The sequence below is a fragment of the Lepidochelys kempii genome, chromosome 7 (assembly GCF_965140265.1).
Source record: "Lepidochelys kempii isolate rLepKem1 chromosome 7, rLepKem1.hap2, whole genome shotgun sequence".
In the NCBI taxonomy this organism is placed as follows: Eukaryota; Metazoa; Chordata; order Testudines; family Cheloniidae; genus Lepidochelys; species Lepidochelys kempii.
The window spans coordinates 92,435,386-92,453,497 of NC_133262.1; the positions used below are offsets into that span (position 1 = coordinate 92,435,386).

The 18,112-nt window shown below is 40.9% G+C and overlaps 1 protein-coding gene across 4 annotated transcripts in view; it reads right to left on the reverse strand.

Annotated features, from left to right (window-relative positions):
* The window catches only part of HTR7 (5-hydroxytryptamine receptor 7), a 41,876-nt gene that overhangs the window by 9,882 nt on the left and 13,882 nt on the right, over window positions 1–18,112 (reverse strand). For 2 of the 4 annotated variants that reach the window (XM_073353815.1, XM_073353813.1), the window contains exon 2: window positions 4,245–4,994. In XM_073353815.1, coding sequence (XP_073209916.1) covers window positions 4,245–4,994 — 750 coding nt within the window. Of the gene's footprint in view, window positions 1–2,721; window positions 2,959–4,239; window positions 4,995–18,112 lie in introns of those variants that run through there. The other 2 variants (XM_073353814.1, XM_073353816.1) reach the window with 2 other exon arrangements.

Genomic DNA, 18,112 nt, shown 5'->3' on the forward strand with positions numbered 1-18,112 from the left:
TAGGTTAGGAATTGTTGAATCCTGGGTTCCACCCTGGGTCTCCAGTGTCTACACTGCATTATGTAGGCCCGACTCCAACCAGCCATATGCCAGACTTGACTTCCGAGCACCATCCCAAAATGTGGCTGCTGTAGCCTTGTTTGCGGTGCAGTGTGGGAAAACTTGCCTGTCCAGAAGACAAAGAAAGTCAGCCTGTGGGAGTGTGGGACACTTGTGGAGACTCCCAGAGCACGAGTCCAGTGGGGCTGTATCCACAGAGCAAAGCAATAGGGTTTGAACCCTGGGACCTGGCTTGACTGAGGCTTGGACCCTCCACCCCAGGAGATCCTGGGCCTGAGCCAGCACAATTTGTGTGTAGATGGAAGGAGGGTTAGGCTTGAGCCTGAGTTTGAACCCTGGGCTTATATTGCAGTGTAAACATACCCTGTGAGTCCTGAGAAAGTCTAACCATAGAGATCCTGCCCAGAGCAGCCCTAATCATAGAGATACAACCTAGATTGACTCCCCTGCTTTCCAAATCAGGACATACAAGCCCCTGTCCATGAGGCAGGAGCCATGGAGAATGAAGGAGACTGAACAGTTCTGGGAGCAAGCAATTCAGAATTTGTTGCTGGATACAATAACACATTAATTGCCCGTGTGCCTGGGCTCTGGTAATGGGACCTGGAAAACCTGAACCTCAAACAGAATTCTATATAAAGTATCTACATACTCCAGCTTTTGAGCTTAAAATGTAGTTCCTGCACACGTTCTTGCAAGCAAAACTCACTCGCTGGAATGTAATAGAAAGTAAACACAAAAGAGTGGTGTGAGCACAAACAAAGCACTTTCACTTTCAAATTTAAGTAAATATTTGTGGATAACGATTTCCATTATTTACATAACTCGAGTGTTAACTAAACGAAACTATGCTAATATGTTGCCTCAAGTAGATATCTAAGTAGATAATTAAGGATATCCTTTCCTCTGGGATTAGACACCTTTTGGCTTTTTCACAAAGCTAGTTAGTTAAAAGCAGTCAAGATAGTGAGAGAGCATTCTCAGGAGAAGCATAACTTTGTTTTAGCCATGATCTTAGCCAAATTCCAAAGCCAAGGACCACATTCTGCTCTGTTACACCAGATACATCTGGTGTAATAGAGACCTCAACCCTTTTGAGATGGGATGCATGGGCCTGCTTGATAAAGTGGCCACACCTCTCTGTAGAGATACTGATGGAGTGCTTATGTGGGTGAAAGGGCTCCTTCTGTCCTTTTTACTTGGTATTTCAGAAGTCTTTCAGCCTTTGTGATTAACAAGGAGCTTTCTAAACACCTCCTGGATCCAGCATGGGTGTGTAGAGAGAATCCCCACACCTGAGGATCAGATTGCTGAAAAACTTAAGCCATAATTCTCAGATGTGGAAACATAAAGCTGGATATTAAAGGCTCCCATTGACTTCAGAATATTGATTTAGGTACTTACCTTTAGACACTCCCCAGTTAAAAAAAAAATTGGCCTTAAAATGTGTTAATCTTAAAACATATGTCTGGGCAGATGGGTGACCTCTGATGTCAAAATTATTCATTTCATGTTAGATATGAAAATTTATTTATGGCACCACTAGCCCCAGTACCATTCGTATATAACCTGTCGACAACCTCGGCCAAATTCTGCTCTCAGCACCTGTGCAGCTCCATTCATTTCACCTGGGATGCAAATTAGATCAGTTCATGTGTCTGCCCTCAGATTCATGGGGGTCCCCATGTTGCCTCTAACTTTGTGTGTATGTGTGCAGAACAAAAACTACTAGATCTTAAATTTAAAATCCAGGAATCCAATCTCTTCAGCTCCCATTTTCTCCCCCAGGCTATGCTGTCTCCCTTTCTATCCATCTTATTTGTCATTCACATATTTTTTCATTTTCCTTCCTGTCCATTTACTAGCTGTCTTTCCTCATATATTTCTCTTATAACTTACGTTCCTTGTAAGGTCCTTGCCCCCTTTCATTTCCCTTTTCCTCTATCCATCCTGTATAACCTCCCTTAACTTTCAGTGTGTGTGTGAGTGAGAGATATAATCTGTTTTAGGGTTTTGTACTAATGCTTATCACCACTGTAGAGACATCTCTCTCTCTCTCTCACACACACACACGCCCTCCCCCCGCTATCATACATTACTTTCACTCTTTCCATGGGAGGATGGGGAGCCTTGGGACCCCCTTACCTCAGACAGAAGACAGCAGGTGAAGTGGGAGCCCTTAAGCCCCTTCTTCCAGCAGGAAGCAGATGCCTCCTGGCACATAAAGGTCTCTTGAATGGCTCAAATGTAACTGTGCATGAAACCTGCCAGCAGGGTGCATAGCCATGCACATGAACAAGGTAGTGAGGGAATACAATGTTCCCTCTACGTATCTGATAAACATCAGCTATTGCCTACAAGCTTGTGCACTTCCAGTGACTTTACAAACTCTATTCAAGAAGACTGGGACAAATTCTGCATTGGTGTATGTCTCAAGTAACACCACTGAATTCATTTAAAGTTAGTTTAATGTGGTGAATGTTAGAGCAGAATTTAGGCCAGAATTATCTTTGGCATTATAAGATAATTACCTTATTTCTAACTTGTAGTGATGGAGACTACTTTGTAATGAGTATGCTTTCTCCTCAGCAAATATCCAATTATCCTTTTCTAAAAAAAAATTGGGAGTTATAAAACTGTGAAATAATAGAAAGGGTTTAATTGGCAATGATACAATATTAGCTATTCCTGAGTTTTCTTTTACAAAAGCCCCAAGTTTTCCTTTCTTTAGCTTAAGATTTGCAAAATGTAGGAACACCAATTGGTAAAGTGGTTTCTAATGTTCATTCATATGTGAACACAAAGAGATCAGTGAGAAGAAGGGAATCCTCCAGTGTTAGGTGACTGGATCAGCGGATGGCAAAGGTGACCAGTGTAGACAACTTTAAAATAGTTAACCTGAAAGAAGAGATCAAGATAAGAAATAGGAGCCAAATGGAACAGTCATCCAACACAATGATAAGGAAAGGATCTGGGAGTTATCATGGGTAAAACTCAACATCTATAGCCTAAGTACACAGCTCTAATAAATAGAGCAAACTACATACTAATGTGTTTTAGCAAGGGACAGAAAGCAAAATGAAACATCTGACACCCTGAGACCATTACTGTACTGTAACTTGTTGAGTATTACCTGGAATATTGTGTGCAGTACTGGTCATTATTCCACAGAAAGTATATTATTGATAAAAGGCTTGATCCTGCTCCATGCAAGTCAATTGGAATTTTGCCATTGATTTTGATGAGAGCAGGATCAAGCCCTTAGAGAGGCTGCTGCGCAGGGCAACAAATGGAACAAATGTCTAAGTTTTTAGGCAAGGTTGAATGCATTACTGAAAAAGAGAGATTTTTTTACAAAACTTAATAATTTTGAAAAAATTTAGGTAGTCATATGAGTAGTGACCAAAATATGATTTCTTAGGTATCAAGTTTTATATTTGATACATAAGAGTGGTTCACAAATCAGCAGATGAGCTCTAGAAAGTAGAAAACTGCGATAAACTCAGACAATTTACTACTATTGTTGAGCAAAGAATATCAATAAGGCCAACAGAACCCTAGATTTGAGTCTGGGAAAGTTTAAGTCTAAATTAGACAAGATGGGCTCAGCTGATAAAATCAGGAGAGTTAGATTAAGCAGAGTCAGGTAAGGGCCAGATTGCCTTTTCCTGGTCTTAAAATAGGTTATATACCAGTTTCATATGTTAAATTAGAGATGTGGGGCGAGATCCTCAGCTGGCATAAATCAATTTAGCACCATTGAAGCTTCACCAAATTATACCAGCAGATGATCTGGCCCATATAATCAATGTGTATTTTTTCACAGCCATAAATGCTGTTTCATTGGAAGGTGTACAAAAGTGATAGTAAAGTTCACTAAGGTTCATTCACAGGTAATCAAGTAAATATAATTATTACATATAAATAATAATAATCCCAAATGATACAATTTCCCCAGTCCAATTTTGTCTTATATTGTTTCCTTTTATAATAGTATAAAGTGGAAAGGGTTGGTTTATGCTAAAATCACAAATACTCTAGGGCCCAGTCCTTACTACAGCAAAAAACTGTGGCACTTAGTTAATGATTTCATCGGGGCCGTTTCTCTGATTTTCTTTTAACTCTGAAGAGAAAGCAAATGTGTATAAAACTGAATTATTGTAAGAAGGGATAAGTGACCTTACAGCACAAATTCTGACTTTTCTGCAAGCTTCAGAGCCTCGTGCATCCCTGCAGCTGATAGTTTCCGGTTGATATTCCTATATCTGCACTGTAGTAGATTGCGATAGGTTGTCCTCAGGTCCCGATTGAAGAAGGCATATATAAAGGGGTTAATGAGAGAGTTTGCATAACCCAACCATAGAAATGTTCTTTCAACCCAAAACGGGATGCAGCTGCATGCTGTACCACAGATAAAGGGTCTGGCAGTTGAAAGGATGAAAAATGGCAACCAGCACACAGTAAAGGCCCCAACAATAATTCCCAGGGTAGTGGCAGCTTTTTGTTCTCTCTTGAAGATGGAAATGTTTTTTCTATCATGTTTAAGGAGTCGTGAAAAATTTGTACATTCTTCTGATTCCTTGTGTAGCTTTATAACTCCATTCACAGAAACCATGCCTTCATTTTCTTCTGGCCGTGGGAAACCAGCAAACTTGTGTTTAGCAGCACTCCTCTTAGCAGCCTTGTAAATCTGATAGTACATGAAAAGCATCACTGACATCGGGATATAAAACGCAACTGCAGTGGAGTAAATTGTGTAACCGAAGTCTTGACTGATTAAACAAACTTTTTCATCGTTCACATTTTGGGCCCAACCAAAAAGTGGTGGTATGGTGATAGAGGCAGAGAGGAGCCATACACACAGGATCATTTTAGCCATACATTTTCCATTCTGCCTCACAGGATATGTAAGTGGTCTTGTTATTCCAAGGTACCTAGAACAATAAGGAAGAGTTACTACATGGTTCATTGATTTATGGGTAAAACTATTTCATGTAGTCTGCCATAAAGAGATTGAATAATGTTTTAGATTTTATTTTACATTCTCTATTCCTGTCTCCTGCACTTTTTCAAACTTTAAGTTGACATGAATTAACTGCATCACCTTTAGGATAGGCAGAACCTGCTTTCCTGTAGAGATAGTTAGTTAGTTATTCTCCTAGGGTAAAATCCTGGTGCTACTGAAGTCAATGGCAAAACTCCCATTCACTTCAGTGGGCCAGGATTTCACCCCAGATGTAGAATCTTTCTAATTATGTAAAGACGGAAATCATTTTTTGCTTATAAAAGTTTTTTATAAAAGATTCTGAAAGTTAGGTTTTTACTGAGCTAACTTCTGGAATTTAACCCTTGGTACATTCTATGATCTACAATTCACGCAAAGAAGTGATTACTCTTTCACATTTTGACTTATAACTGTGCTTAGAGCAATATAAGTGATCCTACAAGAGGTATTCTATAAATAAAGTGTATAGATCCATGCCACTAAACTGGATAGGATACATTGTGTTACTCTTACCTTTGTGCTTCCAAGAGAAACAACATAGACTTTGCAATTGTATTCCATGATTTGATCATTTCAGAAGTACATTATAATACATTTTATGATTACATAATTAGAAAGAAATGCCATTTCTTCAACACTCACCTCAAGTGTTTATTAATTAAACAAAATAAAAATACATTACAACTTTCAGTTGAACAATGCTTGGGAACAAAGGCATCTAGCTATAACTGATAAAAATTATTAAATTTAGGATTACAAAAGACTAAGAAAACAAATTATATAAGTGCTATAGCAACAATAGGGTTTGTCACAGCGTTTATGAATAAAATGAAGTCTATTGCCAGGTTTCCATGCTGTAAATCTTTCTTAAATGTTAGTTGTTGAACTTAGAATACAAATATTTTATTCTAAGAAATTTTTATGACTCGAGTTCTATTTAGATGGTGAGACTACTGTAAAGTGCCACACTGGTGCCCTTATTGCAAGGTAGCAAATTATGGCTAATGCTACTTCTTTAAGTAAGAATCCGGTGGCAACAATCACTCCGCAACATCACTGACGATAAGCATCACTGGCATGGCAGGAGTGTGAAAGGTAGATTTTGGTAACTGTGCTATATCCTTCACAGCCTGGACTGGCCAATTACAGTGAGCTTCTAATCAAATCATGCTGTACTTCTGAAGACTGGGCCAGGAATGGGCTGAGAATGGTTATTATGGTTGTTTGGAATTGCACCTCCATGATAAGTGATCGGATATTGTAACATAGATACTAGTAAAAGCTATAGTATTTTTGTTGTTTTCGTTCTCTCACACCTTTTGCATTAGAATATTATCTCCTGCTAAGTCTTGGAGTCCTGGAGACAAGCTGTAGATGTCCTGGAGAATTCTATTCTGTGAAATCACTGGCTGTAGATTGTGCCACTGTGATGAACAGAAAGTTCCCCAAGGCATTCCAAGATATAGAAAATCAGAGTTCATACTGGAAAGGGCTGGAGTTCGACTGTCATGGGACAGAAAGTGCTGACCGGTGCAAGTTAACTTCAAAATGGCTATTTATTAGCTGACACATTTTGAGGTTTGTGTTGGCACTGTAAATGGGTGAGGTACAACAGCTCACGCTCACAATGAAGCCAATGGTATTACTTAACCTGCAAAGAGTTAAATTACTAGCATGACTGAGCATTAATAAAAAGTCACTTGTAATGCACAGGTTTCAGAGTAACAACCATGTTAGTCTGTATTCGCAAAAAGAAAAGGAGTACTTGTGGCACCTTACAGACTAACCAATGTATTTGAGCATAAGCTTTCGTGTAGCTCATGAAAGCTTATGCTCAAATAAGTTGGTTAGTCTCTAAGGTGCCACAAGTACTCCTTTTCTTTTTGTAATGCAGAGTTTCACAGTTCAGGGCAACTGCACCTGTATTTCCCTTCAGTGATCCAGCAGTGGCACCCACACTAAGGATTCCAGCTGTTGCCTTTCTTGGGTGGAGTTCTGATGAGGGTATTTCCAGGCTGGACAGTTCCCCGCCTTCACTGTCTTATTCCCAGAAGAGACAGGCTGCCCAAACATACCTGCTTGCTTTCTCTTCAGAGGTGGTTAACAGAATGATTGTCTACAGTTTTAAGTTCCCTTCAGTTCTTTCTAGGCAGGCCTATTTTATTCTTAAACTAAAAACCATTACAGAGAAAGCATATTAAGAAGCTGTATGCATGTTAATAAGCTTGCCAGAGATTAGCCCAACTCTAGCATGGCCTCTGGAAGGAGCAGTCCTTCAATGCCCCACCCAAGGGGTTTCCTTTGTGATGACAAGCTCATAACAGTTTCAGTTCAGAACAAGCATGGTCAGAATATGTTTTGTCCACCCTTTATACGGTTCAGGGGTCTTTGATCTGGAGTTTCCAGGAGCAGGCCACTAGTAGACAATGGGTTTTTCTTCCCCAGGGTGGGCCTTGCTTCAAAAGTGTGGATTTGAAAAGGGTCATTTGCATTCCCCTTGGCCCCACGCACTTTCCGAGGAAATCGACTTCATGGGTATTGTTTAAAAAAAAAAAAAGCCCTTTGGAGTTCCTAATACCTTCCAGAGAATGTATTAATCTCTTAAAGAAGGTATACACATGCAATTCCACAATAACACACACAACTGCATTTTAAATAAATGGATGCCAAAGGTATTAAAACTACTTCAACAAGGTTTAACTTAATTCAGTAAAGTTCATTCAGGACATTAGAGGATATTATCAGTCAGACATCGCTTTACAAAAATCAACACAGGATACGGAGCTTTGTAACTGAAGGGCATGAGCAATAGCAGCAGACACGTGTTCCTGGGATGCATAATACTATATATGTCCAACTATTTCATAATTTGTTTTCCATGATAATAAGGCTATGATGATGGGGGCCAAGGGTATATAGCTTGAGGGATTAAACTAAGTTTCAGTGAAAGACAAATTTGTGCTTAGACAGATTGGTTTCAGGAATGCCCAGTGCTGCAATTTAATGCATCCAAATGTAACCACAAAAATTAATGTAAGTAAAAATATATCCATATGAATTAAAATGCATTAGTAAAATGTGGTGTCAGTGTAAGGTTGAGTTCCACAAGGTATTCTATTAGAAATTAAAATGAACTAATTTACATAAAAATAAACTGGTTTCCTTTCTACCCTATCTACTTCTGTTAAATGTAATGGGCTGGAAAAACTAAACAGGCATAAATCAAGTAATCTTCACATCTTTTATCTGGGTGCATAAATTCCATTAACTTTGAAAATTTAGATACAACTTTAAAATAACGTGAATCATTGTCACTGTATAATATGCTGGAGATTACAGAATAGTGTAACAAAAACTCATGCCTTTCTGAACTATTGCGTCTACTATTTCTGAATTACTGAGTAGCAGAAAGTAGGTTCTTTAATACAGTCAGTACCTGAATAATTATTACCTTCCAAAAGATACTGAGTAGGAAGCAGTGGCACCATTTAGAGAGGGCAGGGGGCACCAGCCTCCTACCTCCCCCCGAGTTTCGTACCATGGGCTGAGAGCGACCCCTCCCCCTGTTGCTTGCTCCTCTCCCCTCACCAACCAGGAGTTGTGCCTCCCCAATCTGAAATGGTGCTCCTGGTAGAAAGCAATTGTTTTCAGATACTGTTTGAACAAAAGCAGCATCCAAGAAGTCTGTAATCTCTTGATGCCTTGCTGACAAGGGATGAAAGAGGTTGCATTGTCCAACTTCCTGTCTGGTTACTGGTTTCTCAGACTCCTTACTACAAGGAAGAGGAAGGATGATCTTTAAGGTACTGGGCTGGGACTCAGGAGATTGGGGTTCACTTTTTGGCTCTACCAAAGACATCCTATGTGATCTTGGGCAAATCTCTGAGCTTGAAGTTCCAACTGGAAATATGAGGCTAATCATACTTGTCTACTTAGCTCTTCAGGGAAGGGGCTTACAATCTGTCTCTTGCTATGCATACATACAGTGACAAGCACAATGGAGTTTCAACCTAAACTGCAGCCTCTAACTAAGCAATGTTGTAATATATATATAATAATATATATATATAAGAACACAAAATCATAGGTATTGATCTCATACCATTATCTTAGTTACTGGTCCCAGTGGGCCAATTTACATTTGAAATTAACACCCTATGCAAGTCCACTAATCACCGGGTCCCAGCAGGCATAAACCCACATTGAATTTGGCCTATTTACATACTGTGGAATATATTCTCACGACTAGCAATGGAACATATCAAATAAATGGTATTCTCTTTCTTTTCCAAAACCGATAAGGGCTGTTGAGGTACATAAGAAAGTGAGACAGGCTGAAATTGATAGCAGCCCTGCAGGGTGGCTATGAAAACAAATAATCACAGTAATTTATTATGATGTATACAGCCCCCAAAAGTGTGATGGGGACTAGAATCTGTAGTGAACTAGACCCTACAATGTGGCACCAGACTTTAAAAAAGGCAGATACTTTCTCCACAGGCCTGCTGACAGCAATTCCGAGCCCCAGGGCAGAATAGTTAATGAGCTCCCCATACACGCATAAACTCCCCGGGTTTCTACATACCCGCCCAGTAGGGATGCCAACTGTCTAATCGCGCAAACCCAAAGACCCTTGCCCTGCCCCCTGCCATGCCCCTTTCCTGAGACCATGCCCATGTCCTGCCCCTTCTCCAAGGCCCCGCTCCCTGCTCACTCCATCCCCCCTCCCTCCGTTGCTCGCTCTCCCTGACCCTCACTCACTTTCACCAGGCTGGGGCTGGGGGTTAGGGTGCAGAGTACAGGTTCTGGGAGGGAGTTTGGGGTCAGGTTCTAGGCAGAAGTTTGGGTGCTGGGTTCGGGCTCTGGGCTAGGGCAGGGGGTTGGGAGGGGGTGAGGGATTGGGCTCTGGGAGGGAGTTTGGGCCTGGGGTGCAGGCTCTAGGCTGGGCCACGGGTACAGGAGGAGGTCAGGGGGTCAGCATTTACCACGGGTGGCATCCGAGAGTGACCAGCAGACCCCTCTGGCACCGGCTCCTAGGCAGGGGTCCTGGGGGTCTCCGCGTGCTGCTGCCCACAGCCACCACCTCTGCAGCTCCTATTGGCCGCAGTTCCCGGCCAATGGGAGCTGCAGAGTTGGCACTCAGGATGGGGGCAGTGCGCGGAGACCCCCTGCGTCCCTCCCAGGGGCCGCAGAAACATCGGCCACTTCTGGAATCTGGATTCAAGTGGAGTGAGGGTGGGCAGAAAGCGTGCCTTAGCCCCGTTGCATTGCCAACGGCATTGGCCGGGGGCTCCCAGACCCTTTTAAATCACCTGGGGCCCTGGGCAATTGCTCTCTTTGGCCCCGCCCTGTCGGCAGGCCTGCTCCTCCATGAGGAGAAGAGTGATAGTCAGAATTGTAGAAGCTGGCTGCTCTAGATAGTTATTTTCCCTAGACTCTTGGCCTAAAGATTTAAATACTGCATAGTGTCAAGCCACAATACCAGCAGCAGCAGAAGAATGTATGTTCTGACTCTGATTCTAAACAATACTATAAACATTCACTGTTTCTTCCATTTATGGATGTTTTACTTCTACAAATAAATGACAGACTTGGGGCTGACAGTAAAACTGTTTCAAATGTTATTGCTTTCAGCAAATATACTAATGAACTTGAACATTCGGTCACTGCTTTTCACATTTACCCACTAATAAACATCAGGTCTCTACTGCATAACAATAATAGATACGGTACTTACAAAGAAAAGAGACCTTACTCAATACTATTAGTAAAACTCCAGCTCAGTGTGACCTAATATTCTTTCATAATATCTACCGTATTGTGAAGGATATTTATTTTCACTGTGGGTTACAGCTCCTGGGGGACATTCTTTTTTACATTTTGGCTTTTTTGATACACTATTGATGCGCTATAATGACTACAGAAAATGTTTGGTCTATATCCAACAACGCTAATATATTCACTGTACTTTCATATTAACTACAGATCACACAACCACCTCACTTACTACAGTGTGTTAGACTATACAGAAAGCTATAACAAGTGCTTTGGGCTATAACATGCACTGAGAAAGCAGCATGCTCTAGAGGATAGGGCACTGGACAGGCACTCCCAAAAGCAGAGTTCTGGACCTGACCTGGTATGTAAACTTGGGCAAATCAGGTTACTTTTCTGTGTCTCTTTTTCCCCTCCCACCCTTTGTTGGTTTTTGTCTATTTACATTGCAAGTTCTTTGGGCCAAGGACTGTCTCTCTCACTATGTGCTTGTTCAGCAACTAGTGCAAGAGGGCCTAGATCTCAACTGGGCTCTCGAGGTGCTATACTGTAATACAAATAATAAACTAGATAGAGACCGTTGTATGGAGACCTTTGAATCCTTTAAACCATAAAATGGTGCAGAGGCTATTTCATCTACAGCAGTACAGGAGTGAGTGCCTGTAGACACCCATCTGTCACAGATGTGGCAGAACTTTCTCATCACATCTCTCTGAATGTCCCTGCATTTGTGCTTGAAGCATATGACAGTTCCATGTGTGTAACAGAAGCCACTGACTCATCCTCCAACCACAGTTGCCAAGGGTAGGCAAAGTCAGTCTTTGGAGCATTCATGGTAAGCCAACACTAATTTACCGCAGTGTCTATTAAACCCAAGTTTCAGAAACAGTACCTGCTTCCTCCTTTCCTGCGCTTGTTCCCATTTGATTTAGTACTTATCTTTGAGATGCTGGAGAAAAAGGGGAGGGGTCATTGCTATATTTGGAACCTCAAGGTCAGATAATGAAGTTTTGTTAATAAAGATGACACCATGGCCTCTATGCCAGTGATAACCACAAAGGGAAAGATACAACTGAAGTAGAATAATCAGATATCTCCCACTACAAGAAACCTATTCCCACTGTCTCTTCTGGGACATACAGAAGATATGCTGAGGCAAATTCAGACTAGTTGTAAGCAGGCCCAACTCCATTAACAGCTCATATGACCATTTAGCTATGCATGAACATTTGCTACAGTACCTACTGCCAGCTTAAAAAAAAGATAGTATAGCCTGAAGAAAAGTAGGAGGCAGATTTGTTGCTCAATGTTTGTTGTTTAACTAATTTTTCTTTGCCACAGAATAACTGAATACATAACAGATTACTAATATCTGAGAGTTCTCAAGACATTTTCAGGGATCCTGTTCATGGTGTTATTGTCAGCCAGCCACACATATCTCTTTCAAATATACAGGAAAGCATTCCCCCAACACACACGATGTGCCTTAGGATTGGTCTCAACGTATTTCATAAGCACGGGATTCCATTTAATTCATATTTATCTATCATCCTGTATGAAATATTGCACTGGCTTGTCACTCACTGCCACTAATCTGACCTGTTCTCCCAGCATTCTGTCAGAATCAACTTATGTTTTTCATTGCCTCGCTTTGCTTTCATGAGGATGAATGGATGGGTATGGGAAAAAAATTGAAAAACTGCAGAAGACCAATACTACTTGGAATCCACTTATTTTGTTTAGGTTTCAGAGTAGCAGCCATGTTAGTCTGTATTCGCAAAAGGAAAAGGAGTACTTGTGGCACCTTAGAGACTAACCAATTTATTTGAGCATAAGCTTTCGTGAGCTACAGCTCACTTCATCGGATGCATTCACTAGTTGTATCCAAATGAAGTGAGCTGTAGCTCACGAAAGCTTATGCTCAAATAAATTGGTTAGTCTCTAAGGTGCCACAAGTACTCCTTTTCTTTTGTTTAGTTACTGCTTAAATCTTGAATAGGGTTTGGCTTGGCTTGGCTTGCCATTGTGTTTAATTCCAAGACCTAAGCTTTTGTTATATTTTAAAAAATTAATATAAATGTTCGCCTTTATTTATTTTTAATCTTTTCTAAGAATAACCAAACCTGATATGCTCCCTTTTGTAATGTGTCAGGAGTTAGATATCTCTCTCACCATATTTGGGCCTTTCAACCCGGAGCTGTGGAATCTGGTCTAACTGTTCACCAACCAGAATAAAATTATTTTAGAAGAATGAGGCTAATTTAAGGGCTTGGCTGTCTTTAACCTTTTGCTGCGGATCATCCACCCCATCTGTGGAGCTGCCATAATCTCTTAATAATTCATCATTAATTTTATATTGAATTCCATGCAGTATTAAGACAAGAACAGGACTAGGACATAACAAAACATAACAGATTCTTAGAGTCTGTCGAGCATTTACAATCTTTCTCCCTACTACGTGAACGATATTTGATATCTAGAACAACTATTTTTGCCTCTTCATTAATATATTTTATTTAATTGTAATGCTCCACTACTTAAACAACACATAACTAATCATGTAAAAATGACCACGAAATCTATTTAGTATTTCTATTACAGTAGCAACTAAGGGCCACAATTGAAACCGAGGCCTGTTATACTAGATGCTGGTCATGCACATAGTAACAGAGAACTCCATGCCCCAAAGAGCTTATGTTTAGGTAGATGTGAGAGATAAAGGAGGGGAGCAGGGAAGTATTACCCCCATTTTATAGGTGAAGAATTGAGGCAGAAAGAGAGCAAACATGACTTACTCATGTCACACAGGAAATCTGTAGCTGAACCAGGAACTGAACCCACATCTGCTGTATCCTACAAGACTACCCTTTATTTATTAAATGCTGGTGCCTTCAAACTTCTTATTTAAAAAATTATAGTATTGTGTACTTACATTGTGCCTTTCATGCAAAGATCCCAAAAGCTTTACAAAAGGTGGGTGAGCATTATTTTACCCATTATTTTTCAGAAAAGGAAACTGAGGCACAGATGTGTTACTTGCTGAAGCTAACACATGAAGTCAGTGGCAGAACTTGGTAATGAACCTAGATCTTTGAATCTCTGTACCCATGCACAAACCACGGGATCACACTGCATCTTTGATTTGCATTCAATTAGCCACATCGGCTCATTAACAATAATAGCAGTACCATGTACTACACAGGCATTTTACCACATTCAGTGCTGACAAATGTACATAAATCAGAATGAGTTTAAGGGAGAGAGATAGATAGGCTGATGGGGTGTGAAAAGGAATTGGCTTGATTTCTAGTATTACAGTATTGGTTCATAAGTTTCTTTGCAACACTCACTGGCTGAATCTTGAGGCCAGTCTGGCTGTAGCCTAGAAAACCACATAACTACCCTGTCAGCTCATGGTGGAAGAGGAAGAGAATAATGTGGATCCAAAGGAAGTAAAGAATGAAATTCTACTCTCCTTCCTAGAAGGGGGGCCATTTTGCTGGTTAAATTGCAGGTACTGCATGACTTTAAAAACTCAGACTAAATATTGGTAAATTTTTGCAATGCCAGGCTAGTAAAGTTGGTTCTTTAGCCAAAATCAGAGTACTGTACTCATTGGTAAAGATAAAACTTTCTAATTTCATGTTCCCTGTAGTTAAACAATCTTTGTTATGTAGTGAATTAGGTGATAGTCTGTGAAAATCCCGAACTCTACAATGCTGGCCTACTTCCATACCCTAATTACATTACTTCACCTAATCCTTTAATTTTTCTTCCTGCTAAATGTCAGGTGTCATGAAAGTGCTTAGTTTTACTATAAAAAGTGTTATAGCACATTATTCACCATGTATAACAGTTTAGACGTTATATATTGTGCACTTTATGTATAAGTCTTTACTAGTCTCATACTAAAATATTAAGTGATAATTTTTCATTATGAAGCCTGGGGAAAATTAAATATTTGTGAACTGTGATTCCCTGTACCAAGGTGAACATTTTCATTTATTATTCTAGATTGCAAATGGAGCCTAAGCATCTTTCCTTTTGAAAACAAAGGGGAGTTTATTCCCAGAAAAGTAGCTCACTCCCAGTGCCAGAAGTGGGGATTGTTACTAATATGCAAGCACCAAAACTAAGAGAGACTAACAAAATTCCGACTCTTTGTTCCCAGCATCCAATCTAGAGGTTCTGGTTAGTTCTGACTGAATCCAAAGAAATGTAAACCTTTACTGATAGAAACATTTTTTTAAAAAAATAAATCAATACATATAAATATTTTATGTTAATACTAAATAAAATTTCTCTTCACATATTTTGCTTCCATTTCCCAGTTTTTCTGTGTTATTCTTTATTTGTTTGTCTTCTTTTTTCTAGTCCTCCTTCTATTCTTTTCTGAAAGCGGTTACTGCTTTATATTTTTTGCTTTGTATGTTCTGTATATACTTCACTTTAACTCTTTTTCATTCTTCCTTTATCTCTTCCATTCCATTTTCATTTCAGTCTCTTGCTGTTGCTGTATTTCTATTTCTATTTCTTCTTTTTTATCTCTGTATGTTTCCCTCTTCATTTCTGTCTGCAGACCTACCATTCCACTTCCTTTAGAGACATGCATTCTGCTTTCATTCTAAGGCAATTTATAATCATCTGGGAATAAAGGTACTTGCAATGTGTTTCCATTTGATTTTTATTATCTCACACATAATTTCTGAAATCTCATTCATTTTTACTCCAATCTTGGCAGATGTGCTTTTCCACTGCAGCTCACTTTTGCCTTGATTGTCCCTTTACCTGTCAGCCCAATTTGCCTGTCACCCCTCCCTGCTCAATTCTTAGCCTCCAGATACAACACTTCAGCATCCTGGGGGAGTTCATTGCACTGAACCCCCCCCAAAAAATTCTGTCTCCTGCACAGATGACCTTTACCCTGATGGTAGAGTTCCATCATGCCTGAGAAGAACAGTTATCAGCCATGGTCTTCATCCCATAGCTTTAGGTGACCTTTTAGATAGCGATGCCAAGGTTATTGAGTAACTTAAAGATAAGGACAGAGACCCTGACTCGATATTCAATGGAAGCCTGTGTAGGGAGCAGAGGACAAGTCTGATGTGTTCTTGAGATGTGCTGCAGCTGTCTGTACTAGCTGGAATTTCCTAAAGGCTGATGCAGCTGGTTGGAACTGGTTCCTGCTTCTGCCGCTCTGTCCCTGCTGGGAGAAGGAGGGACAGGATGGCTTGAGGAGCAAAGACCTGGCCCCCTTCCAGGGTGCTCAGGGTCCCCTGTCAATTCTGGTGGGGCCGGTGGTATGAAGAGCTGACTGGAGCTGGTTCTTGCTGCTGCTGTGTCCCTGTTGCCTGGAGGAGGGGAAAAATGCCTCACTAAGCTATTAAAAAGATTTGACCATGTCATCAAAACAGCAGATACAGGGAAACCAGCTGACATAACTTACTTGGGCTTGCAAAAAGCCTTTGACAAAGTCCCTCCCAAGAGACTATTCAGAAAACTACGTAGTCATGAAGAAAGAGGCAAAGTTTTGTCATGGATCTGAAACAGAAACAAGGGGCTTGATTCTCCTTTTCACTGCAGCAACTTTATGCCACATGGCAGTCTAAAATGGTCATCTAGGGGACAAAACTGGATCTGGGATGAGCAGAGTATCCTGGGTGGACAAGGTGGGCCTAGCACAGGACTTCTGATGTCATCAAGTAGGTTTCTGTGATACAAACTACATCAGATTCTTCATCACTGAGAGCATCATGTATTGTTTGATGGCAACAGGTCTTTCTTGATCAGCATCTGTTTTAGTTCTGGTAGCTTTGTGCCACCTTTTTTGGGCCCTTACCTTGGTAATAGTCCTGTGTAATGGACAGGTAGTAGATGACTGGTAGTCAGTTTCTTATGTCTACTCTGCTGTCTCCTTGGACAGTTCCTCCCTATTTGAACTGTGATAGGTGAAGTAGTGGGTTGTGTCATGGGATGCTCTGAATAGAGGAAAGGGTGTCTGGTTCGCCAGATTCCATGAGCAAGACATATCTGTTGGACCTCATTTGGCTATATGACCTAGCTGAGTCCCAGGGATGGAAAGAGCTGAAATAGTCTGTTCCTGTAGTCGTGGATGTGCTAGCAGCATTGTGGCATAACAACAGAAATAAATTATAATAGTAACAATAATACTAGGTAGGGTTGAGTACAAGAAAACAGGGATATCAATGGAATCAGGCAGCTGTGTGTGTGTTCCCTTTCTTGCTTTGGGGGAGAGGCAGGCAATAGTATTTACTAATGAGTAGTGTGTGAGAGTTACAGCTGTAAAATGTCCACTTGAACAGAAGATGGCAGTGAAGGCTGGAGGAGCATGGTTGAGGCTCCTCCCCTATAAGAGAGGCAAAGTCTTTGAGAGCCTCATTTCCACTAGTGGTTCCTGTTCAAAGGTTGTCCACTGCAGTACATAGACTCCCCCTCGCCCCCCACACGATCCAGAGAGACACACAGCTCATGCGTACAATTAAACCATGGCCAACCTGAACTTACCAATTCATGAAGACTTCCAGAAGGTTCTAAAGACACATCTGAAATCTCGCAAGTCTCTTTGGGATCAGACTAAGGCTCTTAAATTGTCCTCATTCAATCCTGGGGCATGCTGGAAAGTACTCTGGGATAATGCAAATGTCCCAGACAAACACCTGATCAATGAACTTCCAGGCTTCAACCTACCCAGGAAACACTGGCATACACTGAATCGTTTTAGAACACTGCATGACAGATGCTGTCATCTCTTACACCTTTGGAAGATGAGACAATGGACCTTGTCAATGTGGACATTAGTTGCAAACTGTGGACCACATTATAAATCCATGTCCACTTCAATCATTTGCCAGTGGCATCTCCAAATCACTCCTGAAGCTACCCACTAGCTCACTAATCTGGACTTGGTTCTTCAAACGTTGCTAATCATCTCCCTTGCCACACAAAGGAAGTAGTAGTTTCTGGGCTGCGGAGAGGGGAGCTGGGACATGAGTCACAGCCTCACTTTCAAAATTAGAAAATCTCTCTTCCTTCAAAAGTGAATGATGGCCTCTCCCTGGCTGTGGGAAGGAGGGGGAAATGGCGGCAGTGATAGGGTATAACTGTTTCCATACCTTTGTTTTAAAGGTGTTGTGATTAACTGAATTACAGGAGCAGGTAGAAGCACTGAGGCTGAAGCCCCGCTGTATAGTTGTGGTAGCAGAGGCAGCGGCAAGTGGCAATACAGGCTGGCCGCCCCAAGTATGTATTCAT